Source organism: Nanorana parkeri, unplaced genomic scaffold, assembly GCF_000935625.1.
Source record: "Nanorana parkeri isolate BGI_ZX_2015 unplaced genomic scaffold, ASM93562v1 scaffold85, whole genome shotgun sequence".
Lineage (NCBI taxonomy): Eukaryota > Metazoa > Chordata > Amphibia > Anura > Dicroglossidae > Nanorana > Nanorana parkeri.
This window is the reverse complement of record NW_017306353.1, coordinates 879,649-903,328: the sequence shown is the minus strand read 5'-3', so window position 1 is coordinate 903,328 and position 23,680 is coordinate 879,649. Positions and strand designations below refer to the sequence as shown.

At 43.1% G+C, this 23,680-nt stretch overlaps 1 protein-coding gene across 1 annotated transcript in view; it reads left to right on the top strand.

The window, feature by feature from the left end:
* Positions 1 to 23,680, top strand: part of CRAMP1 (cramped chromatin regulator homolog 1) — a 48,255-nt gene that overhangs the window by 8,879 nt on the left and 15,696 nt on the right. Inside the window, exons 2-9 of the mRNA XM_018552364.1 lie at positions 9,457 to 9,647; positions 11,406 to 11,559; positions 12,514 to 12,597; positions 13,162 to 13,210; positions 16,206 to 16,300; positions 17,734 to 17,857; positions 20,270 to 20,351; positions 22,118 to 23,107. Of these exons, the coding sequence (XP_018407866.1) occupies positions 9,457 to 9,647; positions 11,406 to 11,559; positions 12,514 to 12,597; positions 13,162 to 13,210; positions 16,206 to 16,300; positions 17,734 to 17,857; positions 20,270 to 20,351; positions 22,118 to 23,107 (1,769 nt within the window). The remainder of the gene's footprint in view (positions 1 to 9,456; positions 9,648 to 11,405; positions 11,560 to 12,513; positions 12,598 to 13,161; positions 13,211 to 16,205; positions 16,301 to 17,733; positions 17,858 to 20,269; positions 20,352 to 22,117; positions 23,108 to 23,680) is intronic.

Below are 23,680 nucleotides of genomic sequence, written 5' to 3'. Positions count from 1 at the left end.
AGTCAACAACAAACGTGTTTTCAGAATAATGAAATTTCCCAAATCCAAGCAAATGTTAAGATTGGATCAAATTAAAAAGTGGATGTGTGTGGCAGCAGTTCCTTCTAATGGTGTTTTATCCATTGATCACTGCCTGTCACTTTTGATCACTTATTGAATAATTCAGGTTTTGCATGAAATGACAATAAGTGAAAGCTCCAGCATAAGCTGCAGCACGCAGGAAAGTTCCTTCTAATAATGTTTAAAGAAGAACTCCTGGCAGAAATGTTATTTGAGCTGGCCTGCTCTTAGGCTTGGTTCACACTGAGTGTTTTGTAGCAATTTTTCTGCCCTAAAAAAAGCTTTCACGCGAAATCTTCATCAAAAACGAGCGCAAAAAGCGTTGTCGCCCAGGTGTGAACCCAGACTAACATCAATGATCTACAAACTGCTCAAAAAATGCGCCAAAAAACATGCATAGAAACACGCAAAAACGCTGTTGCCTGGGTGTGATCCTAGCCTTAGCCTTACACTAAAAAAGGCTAAAACAAATATGCCCCCCCAAACACAAATACCATTAATTTCTATGGCACTGTAAAAAAGCAAAAAGTACATGTTTTTTTTTCTTATTACAGCTTGTTTTGGCCCCATAGACTCAATAGGAAACGCTTGAAAACACACGTTTGCTGTATTTTTGCGCATTTTTATATGCGTTTTTGCACGTTTGCTCATTAACATCAATGAGCCCCAATCTGCTCACAGAAACGCGCAATTTGATTTATGTGCATAAAAGCGCGCATCATAAACGCTGCCGCGTAGGTGTGACCCCCCCAGCTTTAGTCTGGTTCCTTGAGCATCTTTCCCCCCCATTCTGCAGCGGTCTAGTCCTGGAATCCTCACATCCACTAAAGTGTATAGGACATGAGGACCCTGAGGAACATGCTATCCTTGCAGCAGGGGAGGAGACTGGCTGGAGGGAGCGCAGTCGGCTTGGAGGTTTTAGTAAGTTTTGGGGGGGTTTTTTTACCCAGGCAGATACGAGCAGTTACCCTTGCCTAGCAGGGGTAGCATCACTGCAAGAGCCAATGCAATTTCAGTTCTTCTTTAAAATTTCTCGGGAAACTTATAGCCTTTGGATGAGAGAAGAGAGACATTATTTCCCTTACATTTGTAAGAAGTATCAGTCCACTTCACTGCAAACCTATTCTGTACCTTTTTAGGGCAAAGCAACCTAGCAGCGTATACTTACATTTCCTTCTCTCCCTTGCTCCATTTGACACCAGGCGCTATAGGGAATTCCCAGTACTTCCAGGTATGAGGGAGCATGTGACACACCGTGTGACAGCACTGGGCCATTTATTTATTGATTTTACAATGAATCTTCAGCTTTAGAGCCAGAGGTTCTCTGTCAACTGCCTCCCCTCAGTCTCCCAGCTTATGAATGTGCATTATGGTATCAAATAGCAGCAGTTTTTTGCATTCCTCTTAATGATCTTTTCGTCCATATCATAATTGTGTTGACCGAGCAGGTATGCATTCCTTTTGTTAGGTTTACTTTGAGTCTGTAGCTTTAGCTTTAGGGCCCATTCACACCACATGCATTGGGCTGTGCTGGGCAGCCTTGCCCAAAGCAGTGCCAACACATAGACAAGGCATTATGGCCTATGATGTCATTTCACGCCACCATGCGCAGAAAAAAGTAGAACATGCTGTACATTTTTCAGTCCAGCTTGCTGCTATGAATAAAAATGTATGAAACGTGACTTTGTGACATTTCAATAAAGTTAAAAATTGCTTAAGCTGAGTAGTAATTGGTTCTCTTAAAGCTGAACGCTAACCTTAAAAAAAAAAAAAGGTACCTTACAGTGGGGCTTTCTCTGCACTGCAAGGGTTAAATGTTTGTTTCATCTAGGGCAGGGGTGGGCAAGCTCCATCTGTTGAGGAACCACAAATCCCAGAAGGCAATGCAATGTTCTCATGGCATGGCTCCCAGAGACAGATGCATTGTGGGATTTGTAGTTTCACCACAGCTGTAGGAACAGAGTTTGCCCATCCCTGATCTAAGGTGTAATACTTACCTTATTCCTGGGGCCCTTGGCAGCTATGCTCTTGTCTACTCTCTGATGCTGTTGGTATGTGAGCAAGTCCTTGATGTCCACATGTACAATGCAGAACCGGTTAAGATGACATTGGAGACCTGCGATTGGTTGAGAAACTTTGGCAGGGAAGCACAGCTGTGGGGGTTGCTCACTGCAAGGTGAATATTTAGGTATTATGGATATGTAGCCTCTTCTCTGCTTGATATTGTGACAGGTTCACTTTATAAGGTTGTAGTGGCTATTTTATCAAGTGCTGTTCCAGAAAGCACTTCTGCAAAGCTGTACCTTGTTCCATTGATCCATTTGTCCGACCACATTTTAGGTGCTAGCAATAAATGGCCCTTGTGTTTAGGGACAAGGACCGCATCCTAGGCTCGCAGTAACGCTTCTACAGCTTCTGAAATTCAGCTTCTACATTTTCTCCTCCGTATGTTTCACAGTGTGAGCATTTCCTGAAGAGGAACTTGTCCAGGCAACTCTTTCAATATAATATCCTTTAATATCGGCCTCCGTTTTCTGAGGTTCTGGAAGTGATGTGTCACAGGGTCAGTGATCTTTACTTGTGTGTGCATGTGTATTAGATCAGATAACCACTCAAACAAGACATCCAGGCACAGTGCCATTAAATAACGCTTCCTATTGTGAAATGGAGCTTGTTTTTAATACCATGGAAATTAGGCCTAATGAGCAAGCTGTACACCTCATTGAGCTTGTTTACCAAGGTAGTAAGTGAAACAGCCTAAAGCAGCCAATCAGAATTCAGCTCTTGACTGGAGCCAAAATGACTATTTTATAACTATGGATAGCGTTTGTTTAGTTATGCTTATAGGTCTGTGTATTGGGCTCCCTTATTCTTTTACTCCTCCCTCCTTCTTCTTCTTGTTCTCTCTCCTTCTTCTTGTTCTCTCCCTCCTTCTTCTTCTTGTTCTCTCCCTCCTTCTTCTTCTTGTTCTCTCCCTCCTTCTTCTTCTTGTTCTCTCCCTCCTTCTTCTTCTTGTTCTCTCCCTCCTTCTTCTTCTTGTTCTCTCCCTCCTTCTTCTTCTTGTTCTCTCCCTCCTTCTTCTTCTTGTTCTCTCCCTCCTTCTTCTTCTTCTTCTTCTTGTTCTTCTCTCCCTCCTTCTTCTTCTTCTTCTTCTTGTTCTCTTCCTTCTTCTTCTTCTTGTTCTCTCCCTCCCTCCTTCTTCTTGTTCTCTCCCTCCCTCCTTCTTCTTGTTCTCTCCCTCCCTCCCTTCTTCTTGTTCTCTCCCTCCCTCCCTTCTTCTTCTTGTTCTCTCCCTCCCCCCCCTTCTTTTGTTCTCTCCCCCCCTCCTTCTTCTTCTTGTTCTCTCCCTCCTTCTTCTTGTTCTCTCCCTCCTTCTTCTTCTTGTTCTCTCCCTTCTTCTTCTCCTTCTCCTTCTTCTTCTTCTTCTTCTCCTTCTCCTCCTTCTCCTCTCCCTCCTTTTCCTTCTCCTTCTCCTTCTCCTCTCCCTCCTTCTCCTTCTCCTTCTCCTCTCCCTCCTTCTCCTTCTCCTCTCCCTCCTTCTCCTCTCCCTCCTTCTCCTTCTCCTCTCCCTCCTTCTCCTTCTCCTCTCCCTGAATCCATAACAAAGAGGGGAAAAAAATGACCATAGTCTGATTAACCAAAAAAACATTACTGGTTGTTCTGGAGCAAAACATACAATTCTTGTTTCTCCTGTTTAATAATTGAGCCTCTGGGCCCCATCTAGTATATTTCCAAAAGATCAAGTTAAGCCAAATATCTCTTTGATATTCCAAAAGCAAAAGTCCAACAAAGAATGTGGGGGCCCCTCATAGTGTTCACCTCAGGCCTGTAGACCCAGAAACATAATTGGTAGAGTCCCCAAAAGTTATAAGAAACTCATGTCATGGGCTTAATTGTCCATCATCTACCAAAATCTGAAATGCCAGTTTTCAATCGATTTTTGAGTTTGTGTACTCAAGCATGTGTTTTGATTCCTCTCACCATTAAAGTCAATGTGAGTGTAGGAGTAACTCGAATGCCCATTTAAAGCTGATTGCTGACTGTAACAATGAATTTATTGCTGCATTAGGAGAACTATAGCCCAACTCAAGTCTTCTGGTTCCCATAACACACCCGGGGCCAGGTAGGTGAGTATTGGATGGTGAGTGATTGTCAGTAGGGGCGAGGTTCGGGTTTGTAGTGAATGCCCAGGATTTGCAAGTTTGAAAAATTGTGAACTGGCCTGAGAACTTTGCAGGTTTTGCAATAGAAATAAGAAACCACCAATAATGCAGTGTAAAGCCTTTCCCCTGGTCAGATGAGTCACAAGAGATAATTATTTGAACAATTAGTTTCAATCAGGTTCACAAACTTCAAGCAAGATTTGTGAATCTGTTTGTGAACCAAACGATGGCAAATTTGCTCATCCCTAGTCATTACAGAAGAAGAACTACGGACAAATGACAAATGAACCCTAGCAGTGGGGTTATTAATATTTGGCTGGCTATTGCAGAGCTGCATTTTTCAAAAGATTGCATACTTATCTAATAAAGGTGACACTTTTTATTAAAGGCAACCAATATAAAACTCGTTGAAACAGGCGAATGTTCTGGGTGAGGTCCTTACCAGATGACGTGTATGTGTGGGAGCAACTGATTGTTAATTCACCAGTCTGATGACACATGCTCTCTGCTAGTCTTGCGTCACTTAGACATTGTAAAAGATGGTAAGAGGAGGCATGTGTATATGTTAATCTATCTAGGGCAGGACCCTTCAAATGGTATTAAATAGTTTTACACACATTATGAGACATCTTCTGTGTTTGGAATATGAGAGGGCGTAATAACAATCCATTGGGTCTGTCTACCGAAAACTTGGGTAGACTGTTGAATGTTTTTGGATTCGATTTTGCAATAGTGAACCTTTCAGGAACATACAATGAACACCACTTTGATAACAATGGGGGTAAGTTGGAGCTTTAAAGGATACCTTTAAAGCTCCAACTTACCCCCATTGTTATCAAAGTGGTGTTCACTTTGATAACAATGGGGGTAAGTTGGAGCTTTAAAGGATACCTTTAGGGGGCGTGTCCTGCTCATGGCGGAGTAAGAAGCAAACGCAGCGAGCTCCGTGGGTTTCATCCTTACACTCCACTTATACCGACTTATACCCCTCTAAGTTGGGTCACACAAGATGTCCAAACGCAGCAAAGAGGACAAGCAAGCCTCACAGCGGGGTACCCCCTCGATGCAGGAGTTTTTCACCTCGACCCGCACCAGGCCCCAAGGCCGAGACCAATCCATCATGGCGTCCGAGCCCCGTCTCCTGCGCACACCTAGAGGCAATGCCCGGTCTCGTTCCCCCACACCGAATGAACTCCGTTCCGGAACACACTCACCCCAGATATACGACTCCGATTCCACGGACGCGGACTCTTACACTTCTCGCAAGCAACCGTCTGACGTCCCGCAGGAGTTCCGGGCCTTGCTGAACTACCTACCCACCAAGGAAGATTTTGCGGCCCTGGTCACTAGAGTGGAGGCGGCTCTTCAGCGAGACCTATCTAAGATGCGACAGGAGATCCAGACGGTATCGACGGAGGTATCCGCGGTGACCACCACGTGTGCGGCCCTGGAAAACAGGGTTCTGGCCTTGGAGCACGCTCATCCGGAGACTTCACCGCACATTGCGGCCCTCCAACTGTTGAGATTTTAGTCCATCATGGGAGTGATCTTGGGGTGGTGGCTACTTTACAACACACACAGGGACCACGGGGAACAAAAGTAGCCACCCTCCAGAAGGTAGGACAGTGTCGGCACCAATTCAGAGATTTGAGGATCTACAGCTGAATGATACACAAATAAGATACATTTTTTGCTAGTTAGGGTATTCAAATGCAATTTTAAGATTTAACTCCTGAGTTTCATGTCACTTTTTAAAGTGAACCATTCCTCTGCCCATGCAGAATGAAGGCAAGGAGTCTGTTGACCTACACCAAGCACCCCTTTCTCTGCCGCTTATACTTGCCTTTTTCCACTTCCATCTCGCTCAGTTCATCCACCCGCACCAGGAAAGTATTTTTTTTAAAACTTCCTAACTAACTTGCCTGAACTTGTACACAGGGCTATGGACTGCTTTCCCAGGCTCCTGGGCCAATCTTGAACCCCTAGACATATGCACACCCGTACCTGAAAGTGCCAGGTATTTCCTCCCTGGTCCTGGCAGCCAAATGGCACTGGAGCTACAAATTTTGAGTTTATGCTACCGGAAAGGAGGCTAGTTAAGTAACCCTTTTCCTTGGACATGCATGCACAAAGGATAGGTTCACTTTTAGTAGGCTTTTATGCAGGCAGCATATTTGATATGAGTATGGGGAAGGTATGAGGTTTCTGCTGAGCTGCCCTTTATTTCCTATGGTCTCTTATGTTTTGGAAAGAGCACCGAAGGCCAATCCAGGACTGCAAGTGTGAGCTTACCTGGGATCCAATATTTCCAAACAATTGACCATGAATTCTGTCCTAGACTTGTGTTCTCTAATTATGAGGATGTGGGCACTGGAAAGTATCAGATCTTACCTTTTTATTGTAGGAGTAATTATTTTTTCCTTTCTGAAAGTTATTTGTACAGAATTAACATTATTTGATACGGTACCACACAAACGCTTGCTACACAAGCTGAGGGCTATGGGCATAGATGAGGTGGTGTGTACGTGGATAGAGAACTGGCTACGGGAACGTGTCCAGAGGGTATCTGTAAATGGCACCTTTTCAGACTGGGCTAGTGTAATGAGCGGTGTGCCTCAGGGTTCTGTGCTGGGTCCCATATTGTTCAACTTATTTATTAATGACATCGGGGAGGGTGTTAACAGCGATATTTCCGTGTTTGCGGATGACGCCAAAATAGGGAGGGTAATAGACAAGGACTTAGACACTATAACATTACAGGAGGACCTGGATAAAATAGGGGAGTGGGCATTAATGTGGCAGATGAGGTTTAATGTCGATAAATGCAAAGTAATGCACTTTGGAATTAAAAATAAACAAATGGGTTATACAATTATGGGTATGCCGCTGGGGAAGTCAGAAATGGAGAAGGATTTGGGGGTCATTGTAGACCACAAACTGAAAGGTAGTTTGCAGTGCCAGGCTGCTGTAAACAAAGCTAGCAGGGTCTTGTCCTGTATTAAAAAGGGGATGTATTGCAGGGACAAGTCTATAATTTTGCCACTTTATAGATCATTGGTATCCTAATAGGTTGGACTTGATGGACTAATGTCTTTATTCAACCTCAAATACTATGTAAGAATTTGCCAAATCTACCTACATGATGGTGATCAGGGCTTGACACCAAGTTCTGCCATGGAGTAAGCTTGCCTTGTTCCCCTCATATGCTAGAAGTTGGGGTGTTTATGGAGGCTCTAGCTGGAGGTAAAAAGATTGTTATAACAAAGATAAAGTCTGGCTCCATATGGTGCCCACAAGCTGCATAGAAAATTTAGGAGCAGGAAGGGTAACACCATAATGAGCATGTAACACCACATTCCCACTGAAACCTGGAACATTTGCTTATACGCAAGAACTTGTGAATCATTTGTTGGTATTGTATTCCTATTATGTGTTTTTGTTTTTTTTTATGTTTGAGCGTTTGATAAATGTTAAAATCCAATCAAAAAAATCTTACAGGTTTGGTTGGCAGCTGTAGCTTTTCTTGCATATGTATATGTTGTTGTTTTTTCATGTAGAGTTTTTACCCACCATCCTCCTCTGTGAGGAGGTGGTTGCTGGAGCTGATTGTGTGCTTTCACGATGCTAGATTTCAGTCTAAAAATACCCACTGACTTCATTCTGCAGTCCCACTGTTCTGCTCTGGTACAAGTTAATAGCACACGTGGGAGATGTCCTCCTGGTACCTTATTCTCTGCGCTAGGAAGCTTCCATCTTAGAATGACCACGTTGTGACGCCTTGTCCATAATGCTGCTATACATGAACGCAAGGAGATCTGTAATCCATAACAAGTAAAAATAATTAATTTTGAATTCATTCAGTGTCTCTTCATTAGCAGAAATTAAAATGGTTTCTTCGAGTAACTGGACCACCATTGCCTTTTGCATTGCCTTACCTAATAAGCCTGATCTTTTTTTGACAGAGCAATGCAGTAGACACCGGTATTCTCAATTACATCTTAAAGGATAAGTTTATTTATTTATTGCAGGTATAGCGCTGACAATTTTACGCAGCACTTCACATACGTGTGCACATTTTACATCAGTCCCTGCCCTCAAGGAGCTTACAATCTAAGGTCCCTATTTCACTGACATACATACAGGGCCAATTTAGACAGGAGCCAATTAACCTGCCAGCATGTCTTTTGGGGTGCGGGAAGATGCAACTCCTTGTAGATAGTGACCTGGCCGGGATTCGAATCAGGGACCCCCAGCAAGGCAGAACCTTACCTTTTCTGACCATGTTTCATGGTAAATCCATAGGGTGTAACTGGATTGCTAAATTACCTTTTTGAATGCAGTGTGGCGGTGTATGGATCTGCAAACATAGCTGCATCATCCATTGAAAGGATCTGTGAATGTAGAATCTGCGAGCCCCATCAGCCACCGCAGCAGAGGGACTTAAAGTTATCAACGGAATACGACTGCAGTGACGTCACCGTACCTTTTAGTCCATTGACATTTCTTCCTGTCCATGTTGCTGAATGTCCGTACCTTGGTACAGACATGGATGGGAGGTCTGCAGAAGCCAGAGCACTGCACGCACGATCAACTGATTGTGGTTGCAATGCTTTACCGGCACCTATGGGCGAAAAAATCAAATGTTGTTGTTTTTTATTATTTTTTCCAAGAGCCGAGGTTTCCCTTTTAAGCTTTTAGTATTTGCATTACAGCAGGCATTGCACTGCTCCTTTTTTTTATGTCTTCAAAGAGGCAGAAGAAAATGATAAATGTACAGAGAATGGGAAATTAAAGTTTTTCTGCTATCGGCTGTCCAAGGAAGCCGGGCCATTAGTGTGGGGGGAGAAGTCATTTGTCACAGTAGACCGTGCTCTCCTCCCCACAGCGCTCGTTCAGCCTCCTGTGACAGCGAGTCAGGATGGAGAGCGGGTACAAGCAATCAGTGATCGCTGAGTGTTTGTAAATAATTGAGGACAGAGTATGCAGCCATTGTTGAAGTGAGTGCAGATAAATAGGAAGTGACTGCAGGAGATCAGTAGCACTTAGATGCAGCAAAAAATAAAAAAGTTGGCAATGGTTTAGGATACACAGTGCTTTAGCAAATTCAATGTTTTTAGTTAGTTTACATCTACTTTAATATGATGTATTATGGTGTCTTCGGCTTCAGGATTCAATAGAGTAGTTTTGTTTCTTACATATTTTATATACATATATTTTGTATTCTTTTGTTTAGGATTGGACAGTGCCACTCCGTCTTCACCGAGCTGCTCTACCGGAACAACCCCCAGTACCACAAAAACATCTAGCCGAAATGCAGCGCCATCTGCTGGGGAGAAGGATGAGGGCAACAAGAAGAAGGTTCGGAGGCAGTGGGAGTCTTGGAGCACGGAGGACAAAAACACTTTCTTCGAGGCCCTTTATGAAGTGAGTGCCGTTTTTTTCCTCTACTCTCGTCTAAAATTCTCAGTGTCTTTTTCTTCTCCTAAATGGTATGTAAAGGAATTTCATTACCTTTTTATTAAGTTGCATGGAATTGTATTTATTTTCTTTTCCCCTCTTGGTTATCAGTTCACTCTCCCTTTACTTGGACTTTACAACTCTGAGCTTTCACATTTGTGCTCCCCACAGCCCCCTTAAAGCTGAACTCCAAGCACAAACACTTTAATTGAAATACATTCTTCAATAGCCGCAAAGGATATGAATCCACTTAGTTTGCAAAGGCATTTGGTGCACACAGAGATATTAATTTGTAACAATTGTGATGACATCTAGTACTCTAAATAATAATTATTTTCATAATTGCTTAGTTGGCGATTTATTTTTTTGATCGGATAAAAAAAATTAAATACTATCCTTCATTTAAAATAAAATACACAAATGCAGTGTTACAAGCTTAAAGTTTTCTTCAGAATAGAACTGCATGCATCATTTTTTGCAATCGCACTGCACTGGAACGCACAGCATTTCGGTACTGTGCCTTCCAGTGCGGGTGATCACAATGTGGGTGGGAGGCGCGTTAGGGGTTCCTTTTGAAGTGAATGGCACTGCAATTTGTCAGGCCGAAACCAAAAATAACTTTTTCCCACTTTTTTTATCATTTAAAAAAAAAAAATTGTATTGTAAGCACATGTGGCTTAAATAGCTTCAGCCAGGGAACGGCAGCTGAATGTAAATACAGCAGGTAGAAGGCTGGTGCAATAGCCAGCCTGCTATTGGCAATTTCAAATTGCAATAGTCAATAGCAGGCTGGCTATTGCACCCACTCACTGTTTGCTGTGCCCTCTTCCCAGCATGGAGGAGAGAGAGCTAGGGGATCCAACCAATTAATCTATAATGAGAATAATTGACAACCATTATTATTATCGATCAGTCAATTCGTTGGTTGCAGCCCTAATGACATCATCACTGTGCTGTACAAAGCCTGTGCAGAGAGCATAGCTGTGGGAGGGGCCCAGCAGGCTCCACCCACCACAGGCTGCCTGCAGAAAACTACAGGAGGGGCGGAGACGAGACCAGTCACCCTACACAAACAGACAGAGCAGCAGTGACCGGTCTTTATTACAGGAAGCTCCAAGTTTCACACTGGCTTACTGCACAGGTCAGGTAATACAAGATTCAAGGAAGACTACATACAACTCCTGTATTTAGACAACATTTGCTTATGCTGGAGTTCAGCTTTAAAACATTTTGTGCCACATTTTTATTTTTCTTCACAAGATCCAATATAGAAGATCAGAGGGAAAAAAACAGTCTAAATAATTATTTTCCCTTTTTATGTCTTGAGTAAGCTCTTGGGTAAGGAAAACACAGGCGGCTGTCTGCAGAAGCACCGATGACCACACACTGGCCAACCACAGGCTCTACATGGCCCCCTTATTGGGCATAGGGTTGTATACCCTTGATTTTTTTTGTTTTTTCCTTATCTACTATTTTATAGAGTACTGATGTTAAACCATCATGTATCTCATTTTCCTGTTCTTGTCTGAGCAGAGTTATAGTTCCTTTTGATCTCACTTTGGTATAATTGTGTTGTCATAGCCCACATACAGTTAGTGGTCACTTTTTAAAGCTCTGCAGAGCGATGGAACCATATTAATAATGGTTGCTGAAGCTAGTCATTGTATTGTAGCAGTATGTGGTTCAGGCAAACTCACTTATGCATCTGTTTTTTTTCTTCTTCAGCATGGGAAGGATTTTGAAGCCATTCAGAACAACATCGCACTCAAGTACAAGAAGAAAGCTAAGCCAGTCAGCATGGTAAAGAATAAGGAGCAGGTCCGCCACTTCTACTACAGAACGTGGCACAAGATCTCCAAATACATCGACTTCAACAATGGTGGGTCTCTTCGATTGACAGGGATTTAATTTTTTATTTTTTCTCGTACCTTAATCACCTTTTTGACTTTCTTTTCTCAGGTCTGTTATGTTTAAAGGGAACCTTTGCATGAGTACAGCAACAGGTTCGCTTTAAAGCCTCCCTGTCAGTAAAATAAAAATTGTCAATTTGACATACCTGTAAAAGAAGACTGCAATTACCTTCCTTTCCCACTGCCCAGCTCCGCTCAATAGCAATCCTCCTCTGGAGTCCAAAGGGAAACACTGAAGTTTATCAGTCTATAATTTCCATGTTTGTAATTCCTTTTCAAATAGATTTTTTTCTAATTTTGGCAAAATATAACACCATAAAAAAGGTCAACATTACATAGCCCATAACAAGATACTGCGAGTGCAAAAATAAAATGAGAGCTGAGAACCAATACACATACATAATAAACGAATGCATTCAAACAGGATAAATGTAATACTGGGTCTATGCCCGAATTGACTTACTCGAGACGGTATCTGTCTGTTCAGGGCCAATAGAAGGTTAGCCAACTGTATACAACCCACACACAGTGCTAATAATGGGCCAAGAGCAGAAAATACAACATTAAAGTGATGCAAAGTAGGAAAAATGCAAGAGAATAGGAGCTACACATTCAATTTTTGTAATTTAAAAACATATCTTGCTTTAGTTTTGAAGGCCATTGATTATAACTATTACAGGATTTATATAGCGCCAACAGTTTGCACAGCGCTTTACAATATAAGGAGGACATTACAATCACAATACAAGACAAGATGTTACTATTAGATATTATTATTATTATTATTATTATTATTATTAATACACTTTAATAATAATAAAAATGTCAGCCATGTTATAGTTGTCTTTCTAGCTCCTTCCACTCTGACCAAAAAAGTCAGTATATAATACATGTGTCTTGAATATCAATGTTTTATTTTACAGTATTTTCTTGTGGTCTTAAGAAGTCATCACAGGAGCTTTATGGCCTCATCTGTTACGGGGAACTGCGGAAAAAAATTGGGGGATGTAAGTTTTTTGTTTTTTTTAAATGAGAATATGATCATTATGAAGTCATTGTAAAGTATTGCAGGCAGCTTAATGACCATAATCGGTTGAATAAGCTTTTAGATACCGTTCCCTGTACTGATCGAACGTTTATTGATGCTTCATCTGTAAACCAGTATTGTGAACCTGTGTGCGGTCATAGTTCTGAGAATGTGTTGTCCCTGACGGCCACAAATCTCTGACTATAGATCAGAATCAATCAGTTGATGATCTTGTGATTGCTGTGACATCCAATCATGGCAAATACATGCAGGATGGACAATGGTCATGAAGATTGATAAAGAAGCTTCTCTATCCTGCAAATGTCTCTCACTCTCTCACTCTCACACTCTCACTCACTCACTCTCTCTCTCACATATACTAAAAGTTACTTGGCACACACTATGGGTTACATGGTAAATATTTATCAAGTGGTATGTCAGATGATAACCGTAAGTACAGTTGAGAAGCTGTGCTTTTATATAGATACAATGTACTAGTCACACCACTAGTTAGTATATTTGTCTAATGTTTCTTTCTTTGTAGGCATGGATGATAAGAACGCTGCCAAGCTGAATGAGCTGATACAGTTAGGGTGGGTATAAAATGTTTCATGGTATGATATATGACTGCTTCCGTTGTCCCTTGTGCAGTGCATACATTCAGTCTGGGTACTGACACTGTCCTTAGGGCTTTTTGGTTGGTTTCTTAACCTCCCTGGCGGTATTCCCCAGTGTGATTCGGGGTCAATTTCCATTGCCAAAAGCGGCAACCCCGAGCCACACTCGGGATTACAAAGCGCGCTACTTACCTTGTCCACGATCCCCGCTGTGTCTTTCAGCCGATGCCAGCATCCATCTTCCGGGTTCTGTCCCTTTTGGAGCGTCCGCGTCGCAGGGGGGCGGAACCAGCGGGAAATTTAAAAGTAAAAAAACTGAAAACAGAAAAATAAATAGAAACAAGAAATGAAATTATCAGACCGCCAGGGAGGCTAAAGGCCAAAAGATTTTGTAGGGGCTAAGCAACAAGTTCACCTAAAGTGTTTCTCCAGCCGAAAATTGTTTTTCTACTTTGCATTCCTCAAAGATTCCTTCTATATGTGTGTCCAAGTAAAGCTTCCTCAAATTCTACCATTTGTTACCTGCTGATCCTGCCACTATTTCTGTTGACCCCACTTCCTGTAGAGCATTGTCAATACTGCTGATTAAACTTCAGCAGAGTTGTAACCATCACTCTCCTGCTTATCCTCTAAGGCAGGGGTAGCCAAACTTCGGCCCCCTTGCTGTGGTGAACTTACAAATCCCATTGTGCATCTGCCTCTGGAAGTCATGCCTGTGGCTGTTACTCTTACAATGTCTAATAGGATTTGTAGTGAACACCATAGCTAGAGGACCAAAGTTTGGCTGCTCTTAGGAATACAGGACTGTGAAGGTATGCTAGGTTTTTCCACTAATGTTCAGATATTGTCACTGTGAAGGTAGCACCCCCAACATCTACATCTGCAGAGCACGTTCTGCTGCCTCTGTTCTGGCAATAGAGAGTATGTTGTGGTGTAGGGGCTGTTGAGCAGCGTAGTCCAGAACAGGAGGAGGATGTCACCTAGGGTTTCATGCCCTGAACCCCTGCTGCATAGGAAATGACCAGAGCCAAAGCATTCAAGCAACCACAAGGAAAGCCTTCTTAAGGTATTACTATTTACCTTTTGAATTTTGCATAAATGCTTGTAAAGGACTGTAGTATGATCCATTCCCCACACTGTTATATGTGCAACTTGTTGCCTTGATATGTAGGCATGATTATTTATCTGACTAAGCTTGTAATAAGGGTCAGTGGCAAATGCAATGGTTACTGAGAATTTACATATATGTATTTTACTAGTTCTGAAACTTCATGTGCTGAACATTCTTGCACCAATGTTTTTACTCTATTAACAAGTGCAATCAATTTTTGAAGCCCAATCTCAGTGTTGCTTTAAATTGCACCTTAATCAGCCTTGAGGTTAAAGATCATTTTAAAGGAAGATTGGTTGCAGAAGGTCAATATGCTCATGCATTGCTTTGTGCTGCATGTTGGAACTTTCCCAGGTATGGGTCTCCCACACTGCTAGCTGTCAGATCAGGCTGTCACTGACTGCTCTGCTCCCTGCTAATCATCAGTAACTGATCAGCGTGGTAGCCAATCATCTGATCACTATGACAGTAGATTCGCATGAGGTTGAATAGTAAACAAAGCTCCTGGTTCTAGCTATCAAGCTATTTGTTTCTGTGTGCACTCAAAAAAAAAAAAAACATTTTTTAAAGGAGAGGACAGTGTTTAGAAAAAATAAATAAAATATGTCACTACAGGACACAGCAGTGACATAGGGGTCAAAGGACTGAACCATGGTACACAACAGGAGCACAGGCATTTGACAGTCCCAGAAGTGTGGAATGATGAGGACTCTGCCCATGCTGCAGTATCAGAATGGAGGGAAGGCAGGTAACACAGGCCAGCAGAGAGATGAGTACAAGAGCTCTTCTATTGCAGGGATCTGCCATTTAGCATTTTTTTTTTTTTTAAAGACTTGACAGCATCACTTTAACTTGGTAATATCCCTTTGCACTCTGTAACAATGTACCCCAGAATCCAAAGGGTGCTGGAACAACTGGTGGATGGCGCCACAGCATACAACCTAGAAGTGTTATCATCTTTATTCATATTCCTTTAGCATGACATGGATGCAACGTTTCAGAGCCTCACAGTGCCCCTTCATCAGGCAAGGGTACATGAAGGGGCCCTTTGAGGCACATAAACGTTGCATCCAAATGTCATGCTAAAGGAATACAAATAAAGATGATATTCTGAAGCAGAATGGAATGCGGAAAAAATATCTTCTAGGGCAGCGGTTCTCAACCTGTGGGTCGTGACCTCGTCGGGGGTCGAATTACGATTTGCCGGAGGTTGCCCGGGAGTCTCCCGCTATTAGATAGCAGCTACCGGCCGCCCGAGAGAGATAAAAAAAAAAAAAATTATTCTGACGGCGTACGCCAGTGGTTCTCAACATGTGGGTCGCTGTGTGATTTCTGCTGTGCTAGGTTAGAGTCCTCCTCAGTCCTCTCCTAACGCAGCAGTGTCAGTTCTCCTGCCACGCCGCCAGATGTCGCTGCAGCAGCCGTGTCATCCCTAAATTTACCGTTGGGGGTCACCACAACTTGGCAAATGTTACCAAGGGGTCCCGGCCCTAGAAAGGTTGAGAACCACTGTTCTAGGATCACTTTAACTGACACTTCAAAATTTTGTCTGAGCTTCTAGGGGCTTAATTGGTTAAACAGGGACTTTTGTATCATATGAAATGTCATGTGATCTATATTCGTTTATTAATTCACTTGTATCATATATCCAATTAGCCCAAAATTAAATACAGTAAGGTTCAATAATAAACCCTCTGAAAATGGTGCTATTTGACTGTTTCCATTTTTTATGTATCCTCTATTGGTATACATGCTATTAAGTGTTCAGTCTGTTGCCTGCAATATTGATAGGACATATGGATATTTTTAGTACACAATTTGTGTGTTTTCATCTATTGATTTTTGAATATCTTTTCACAGAGCAACCACTGTGCGGTACAAGGGAAGGAACTTGCGGATTAAGGCTCCTATGTGCCGAGCGTTGAAGAAGCTTTGTGATCCTGAAGGGAAGACAGGTAATACTAACTAAATCTAAAGCCAAAGTGTTGCCTGAATACAGAGAATGCAGCTATTTATGTGTGGGGGCGAATAGTCAGTTCACAGTGGCGTGATCCAAGCCCTCCTTTATTATGAATTTATATTAATAAAGCAATGTGAGTAGGGCTGCAGCTAACGATTATTTTCATAATCGATTAGTTGGCCGATTATTAAGTTCGATTAATCAGTTCGATTAATCGGATAAGTTATTCCACCACTATATCCCCGCACACCTGTTCCACACTGCAGCTCCGTACACCTATTCCACCACTGACTTGCTTTCAGAAGGTGGACCCTCGATCGTCAGCGGGCCAGCGACGGGTGAGGGAGATCGCGCCGAGGAGAGCAGCGGCGTGCGCGGCTTCATCGTGCGGTGGGCGTGGCTTACGCTGCCTGTGCCGTGGGCACGGCGGCCGCAGCGGGAGCAGCGTGTGACGTGTGGCTCAGGCCGCATGTGGAGCCCCGAACAGGCAAATCAATCGATAGCCGACGAATCGACGATCGAAAACGTTGCCAACGTTTTCAATCATCGATTTTAATCGACTAAATCGATTAACTGTTGCAGCTCTAAATGTGAGCAGGCCAGTGTGAGAATAAAGTTTAACCTGTGCTTCAGGTTAAACCCTACATGCCAAAGTGGACCGTTCTTATTTACCTTATTTACTTTATTTCCTGTAACAGCCTTTGTTAAACTCTGTGCCGACAGCATGCTAGAGGTCTGGACCGCTGCTCTTGCATAGAATGTGGGAGTTCGGATCTCCAGCACTACAACACCTCCTCCTAAACATTGCTCCAGTCCGTGCTGCTCAGGGAATATGACTGTTGATTGGATGACTGTAACTGGGACTGTGTATGGGTTTTGTTGGTCTGCTGGTGATCCAAACCTCTGTTCCATGTGTAAGAGCCGCAGTCTGCATCCCCAGTGTGCTGTTAGTACACTATTGCATTAAAAAAAAAAATAATAACACATCTTTACATTTTCAGCAACCTGACTGCATCACAATAATAAAACAACAAGGTTCACTTGGGTTGATGTCCTGCTTAAGAGTGGCATTACCTTTTATTAGCCAGAAAGCCTTTTCTGTGCCCATTTTGGATTTGGCTGCAGGTTTATACTGGGGCTTGATGTAACTAAATTCCACCCACTGCCGTCCCCTGTCCAATGAAAGTGCCCTTACTGGCTTCTAAGGGAGTCTCATTGGACAGTGGAAAAGCAGTTGGTGGAGCTTAGAAATTGGAGAATATTGGACCCCAGTTTTCGTAAGACATAAAGCTTCTTTTAATAAATGTTTTTTTCAGGGAACCATAAAATGATGAGATTAATTTGCGTCTGTTGTTTTTGTGAGTGGTAAGATGCAATTGATATGATCACATAAGATGGAATTGATATTGTAATGTTATCATTTTTCAGGACTGAGTGATGAAGAGGATCAGAAACCAGTGCGATTGCCTCTGAAGGTACCTGTGGAACTTCAGCCAAGGAGTAACCAAGCCTGGGCACGTGTACAGAGCCTGGCCCAGAACCCACGCCTTAGGTATGAGAATGTGGAATTAAGAAATTTATAACAGTCACTGACATTGTTCTTTTGCAGCAGACAACATGGCTGAATCCAGGTTTTTCCTGAGCACCTTCACTGTGATTTGTCCTTTTATAGAAAGACTTAGGACTCAAATTTGAGGATTGTGTTTTCTCTTGTTAACTTCATTAATATACGATGCAGAAGTCAGGGTTGTAATCCTTTTTTCCCCTCACATCCCCCCTACCCAACAATATAAGTAGAAGCAAGTAGACATTTTAAAACTTAAGAAGCCAAGTATCATCCCTAACCCTTTTTGAAATATTTTTTTTGCTTATGCTATGAGAATGGAAAATGTATCAAATATAAAATAGGTGTTATCCTGATTTGGGTACGAAAGTGGAAATACATTTTAACGCAACTCTGTTACAAAACTGGCAATAAATGATTTGCCCATAAAAAGAAAATAAATATAGTACTTCTTTTGCTGCCTATGTTTCCGAGTCCTGATCCATTGGAGAGAAATAGCCAAATGAGGTCTCTTCAGAAACCGACATCTATTGATGCCCCGTTGTGCTCAAAGGTTCCACCTGCTGACTAAACATCTATTCATGACATATTGGGAACTGTTTTTACTGCTCCTGCTAGTATTAAACAGTTCATGTTAAAGACAACCTTCCCTATGCAAGTTATCAACTCCTTCATTTGGAGCCACTGACCTCTTACCTACTGTTTTGGTTTACCACCCCTTAGACTGTATGCTTCAATAGACTGGAATGCATGGCATTGCGGTACTGCATGCTCCCGTGCAAGCAATCAAACTATGGGCGGGAGGTGTGTTTGGGGGGCCATTCAAATGAATGGCAACACAATGCACCTCCTGCACCAGTACAAACAGTAGGTGCAATGTGTGGTAGTTTGTGATTAAAACACTGACATACAACCAGCCAGACACAATCCCACACACTCAGACATTCACACTCCCCAAAAATGTTTAGGGGGTTCAGTGTGGGCTGCTGTGCTGTGACTGAGCACCATCCATATGTGCATTGTTTGTACTGCATCCTTGCAGTCCCTGTAGAGGTTCCGGGAGCCAGAATGTGATGTCACTCCGGTCACGCAAGGGAGCTGTAAGCAATGCACGTATGGATAGAGCTCCCTCAAGGCCATACCCCCAGCCCTCCCCACCTCAATCTGACACTTGGCACCTGGCAGCATATTTTGAATGGCTGCTCAGCACAAAAACTGACAGTGCTGTGCTATGGGAGAGGCTGAGGAGCCTCTCACCTAGTGCACCGGAAGGCATGCGGCGACCTACTTTTGAGAACCATGGTTCCATAGGAAAGAGCCTCTTCTTCCCCTGTATCGTGTCTTTGTGTTTTTACTTTGTCTGAAGTTTGTACTCTACACCTATTTACGGTTGTAAAATGCTACATATTATGATGGTGCTTTCCAAGTTAAAGATAACAATTAAAGTGATAATAAGCCTAATATTTTTTTTCTTGTTATATTTAACATTGACAGAGGTACTTTTAATTGCCGTTTTTTTTTTCTTTATACTTTTTAATTCCCTCGTTGTCTATGTATCCCTGAACCGCTACTCCCACCCTGTGCGGGTGACTCCATCAGCTAGCCGGCTACTGAGGAGACATCTGTGTGTGCTGGCTCCTGCCTGTGGCTACACCTAGCTGTGTGCATCCATAGACACACACAGCGAGCTGCAAGCCACGCCCCCCCGCTCACACATTTACAATTTGACTGATGGCAGAAGCAGCCTAGGGCTCCTCTGCCCTCAGTACCTTCCCCCAGGACCAAGAAGTTCAAAGAATGCCGAGTATCTTCCTGGTTCCGGTGGAGGAGACAAGTGGCTGCAGTAAGTGTGGTAGGGGACGGGGGTCATAAGAAGGTACTTGGTGTTTTTTACTTCAATGCAAAGAATGCATTAAAGTAGTATTAAGTCTGCGCTCGTCCCCGCCGCCGGTCCCGAAGTGATCCTCCGTCCCCCGAACTTCCGGGTTGCAGGGGAGGATACTGATGGCATAGGAGCCACAGGCTCCTTCTGCCATCAATCAAAGAAGGAAAGGGGTGTGGCCTGCCACAGGGCTGTGTGTGTCTATGGACTCACACAGCCGATGCGGGCGCACGGGTGCTGGCCACCCGTGCAGGGGGCGGGGGGAAGAGCATGGCGGGGACACACTAGAAAACGAGGAAAGAAGTCCTTTTTTAAAAAAAAACAGCCTCCGGCAAAGGAGGGTCTCCTTAAAGGAGAAATGAAAAAAAAAATTGGCTTTAATATCACTTTAAGGTAAAAAAAAACACCAAGTCTTCATTGCTACTTTAATATCCAGGCTCATAATACATCTTTAAAAAAATCTCGTCTCAGTGTGTCTTTGTACTCCTGGATTAACTGTTGTCTCCTTCCATTACCAGGATGATAGTGGAGCTGCACAGAAAAGTCTCCAGTCTCATAGAGTTCCTGAAGCAGAAGTGGGCACTACAGGAGGTCCGCGTTGTATCCTTTCAACATCTTATTCATCAGGCCTATTCATTTGCTTGGTGTTCTGTTTTGATTTCTAAAGAACAGCTATCAGTATTTCACCCCTAGAAATACATACGTGTATGATGCTGTATAGCAGGCCCTCCACTAGTAGTTTGTTAAATCTTGACAAGATCCTGGACTACCATATAGAAATCTATTTCTCTGAATAATGGAGCATACAGCAGAGCAAAACTCTGGGGTAAAAGCACACACTCCTAGAAGAATAAACACTAAGCAAGAATAGAAGGGCATTCCCTTCCCATTGTGAGTTATGCCCTTCGCTACAGAAAGTTAGAGCATCCTCAGTTTCTGCAATATATGTCTAATTTACTTCTAATTTGAAGTAAACTTGTCATAAACCTGGGAAATTCAAACTGAAAATATAACAAAAATGACTAAAGTATATCTAAACCCTAACTAAATGACATTTAGTTTTTCTAAAGCACTGAGTATCATAAACATTCGCCACATATTCCCTTTTAGAAAGAACAGTTTTCAGTTTTTTAATTCTTTGTTGCATCTCAATGCTACTGAACTCCTGCAGCCTCTTTGTAGCCACTTCTGGTCTGCATGCACTCCAGGAGTGACCGCATAACATTTCTCAGGGTAGGTTTCCTAATGGTAACAAAAGGGGACCGTGTCTGTGCAATGAGCTTCAGCAAGGCCACTTGTAGCCTCCATCAGAAGCCCAGATGACAAGGCGACAATGCAGAAAAGCGATTTAAGAGACAGTTTTGTCGCCCTATGACAGGAAGTGCCTGAACAAGGACCCCAATGGTAGGATTGCCAGGTATTATTTCAATGAAAGCTGCAGATTTAAAAATATTGAAAATAATTTTGAAGTTATACAACTATGTTAACGATTATAAGAGATTTTATTGATTGGGATTTGGTTAGGGATATACCGATACTAGTATCAGTGCCAATGCCGAGTATTTGGGCGAGTGCTTGCCAAAATGCTCCGACGCCTAGCCCGGTACTTGAGCTTCCGGTATCAGGAAGCCGGGCAGCAAGTCATTACACGCTGCCCGGCTTCCTGATTGGCCGGGAAGCCGGCTCCATGCCCCCTCAACACTTGTGACGAGGAAGACTGGAGCCGGCTTCCCGGCCAATAAGAAAGCTGGGCAGCGTGTCATTACATGCCCCCCGGCTTTCTGATTGGCCAGAAAGCCGGCTTCGCGCTCCCTCGTCACCTGATGAGGGAGCATGGAGCTGGCTTCCCGACCAATCGGGCAGTCATTACACGCCACCTGGCATCCTTAATGGGACTTTTGGTATCGGTACTCGGTGCATCCCTAGTTTAGATCTACCTTAAGCAAAGGTTACATTCAGTGAAAGCTCCATGTTAAAACAGAGAAACTGAAATTGCTGTAACCTACATTCTCCCACTCCTTAGACCCTCCCTATTAGTCATTGGGTCCTCTAGTCAAATTAAAACCAGTGGAGAGGGTGGGTAAGAAGATGGAGGCGCTGGGATTAAGCAGAACTTTTACTGGATATCTTTTAAGAATTGCTTTTTGCCTTTATTCGCTTTTCTGCTAGTTTCAACATATATGCTCAACTTTTATCATGTGCTTACTAGGAATCTGCTAGGTTTCTGACGGATTTACTTACAAAGTTTTACTTTTAATAAATTTGCCTGGGTATCGATATAACGATTAAGATCTTCCTGTTGGGAAATGGATTGCCAGTGGCTGTCAGTTGCATTTATTGTCAGTTTCCTTTACTAACTTCCTCAGAGGAAATCCCTAGAGGATCCGCAGCTGGCAGAGGTGGAGGACTCCAAAGAGGACTTGTACCTCTTTCCACCTGAATCTGCACAGTTGTCTCCTTTACCAGGTGTGGCTAGGGTGGTCCACTCTAAAGCTTACTGTACCGTCCACTGGCAAGAGTCTGGCAAGTGCAAACAAAGCTCCAAGGATGCTCTCCTGCCACCTGCACAGATTTTAGGTATTCAGACTGGACAAGGGACAGTGCGGGTGCAGCTGAAGTGCCCACGTGGTAGCATTGACACTAAACAAGCAAACAAAATGGAAACGGCAAGCAATGCAACAGCAGACAGGACTGCAACAATAGAGAATGGACCTGGAGAGAACATGGTTTGCGAAGGGGTGGCAGATGGTCCAAAGACCCCTGACGAAGCCCCTCCAGAAAACATGGATACATCAGCCAATCCAGACACACCTAGTGAAGCTCCTGGCTGTGAGCTGCCAATTGTGGATGAACTGTCGATAAGTGACCCTTTTCCCCGTTACCTGAAGTCTTGCCAAGACCTCATTGTTCCAGAAGGTAGCCCTTCAGCAGCAAATGCTGTGATAAGCCCCCCCATATCTCCCAGTACAAACCCCAAAATCTCTGGCCAGGTAGCTTCTCCCAGCCAGGAAAAAGCTGATGTTCAGACTGCAAACCCTCAGCCGGAGAATTGCACTACACAACCTTCAGGAACGGACTCTCAGGTGAAGGAGCAGAGTGGTTCATCCAAAGCTCCCAAAGACAACTCTAACCAGCTCACTGAGCAGCTGCGTCAGGAGGGCTGGAACCAACGCACTTCAGAAAACCTGACACTAGCCGAGGTCTACCTCATGTTGGGAAAGCCGGGCAAGTTACAGCTTGAGTATGAGTGGATGGATCCCAACAATTCTGATGATCCTGAATGCCCACTACGCCACAAACAGAGACTTCTCAATTGTCTTTTAAGACTCATTGCTACAGAAGTGAACCCTAAAACTGTAAGTAATGGATTTTTTTTCTTAGTTTGTCCTGTGTTTGGGCTTTGTACAGAGAGGTGCAGATTTAAGAAATGCTTTTTTAAAGCTTATTTAGAGCGAAGTTAAATGCATCTGGAAGCATGAAATAATTTTATGGCTGAACGCACACCTAGACGTTCAACAGTGTCTAGGTGCTTTCATTCTAGCTGCTTTTACAGTAACAAGAAATGTGTGTTCAGAGACCATTAAGCGTATTATTTTGCAGCTAAATGCAGGTAAACGCAAAATAGATTTAAATGCCAGAGAAATTGATCTGGGAAGTAAAAATGTGTTTATACTTCCCAGATCAATTCTGTGTTAAACACTGGAGGCCCATGTGCTCGAGGCCTAACTCTGATTAATGTTCTCCCCTAATGTGTGTTTTTACATGTGTTTTTTAAGGGCCTATAAGATATAATTTTGTTTTAATTAGGGATGCACTGATACTAGTATTTGGGCGAGTACTCGACCAAATGCTCAGATACCTTTCCCGATACTGGATCTTCCGGTCAGCGAGAGATTTCCTCTGACCGGCAGTGCCGCGAGGAAACATGG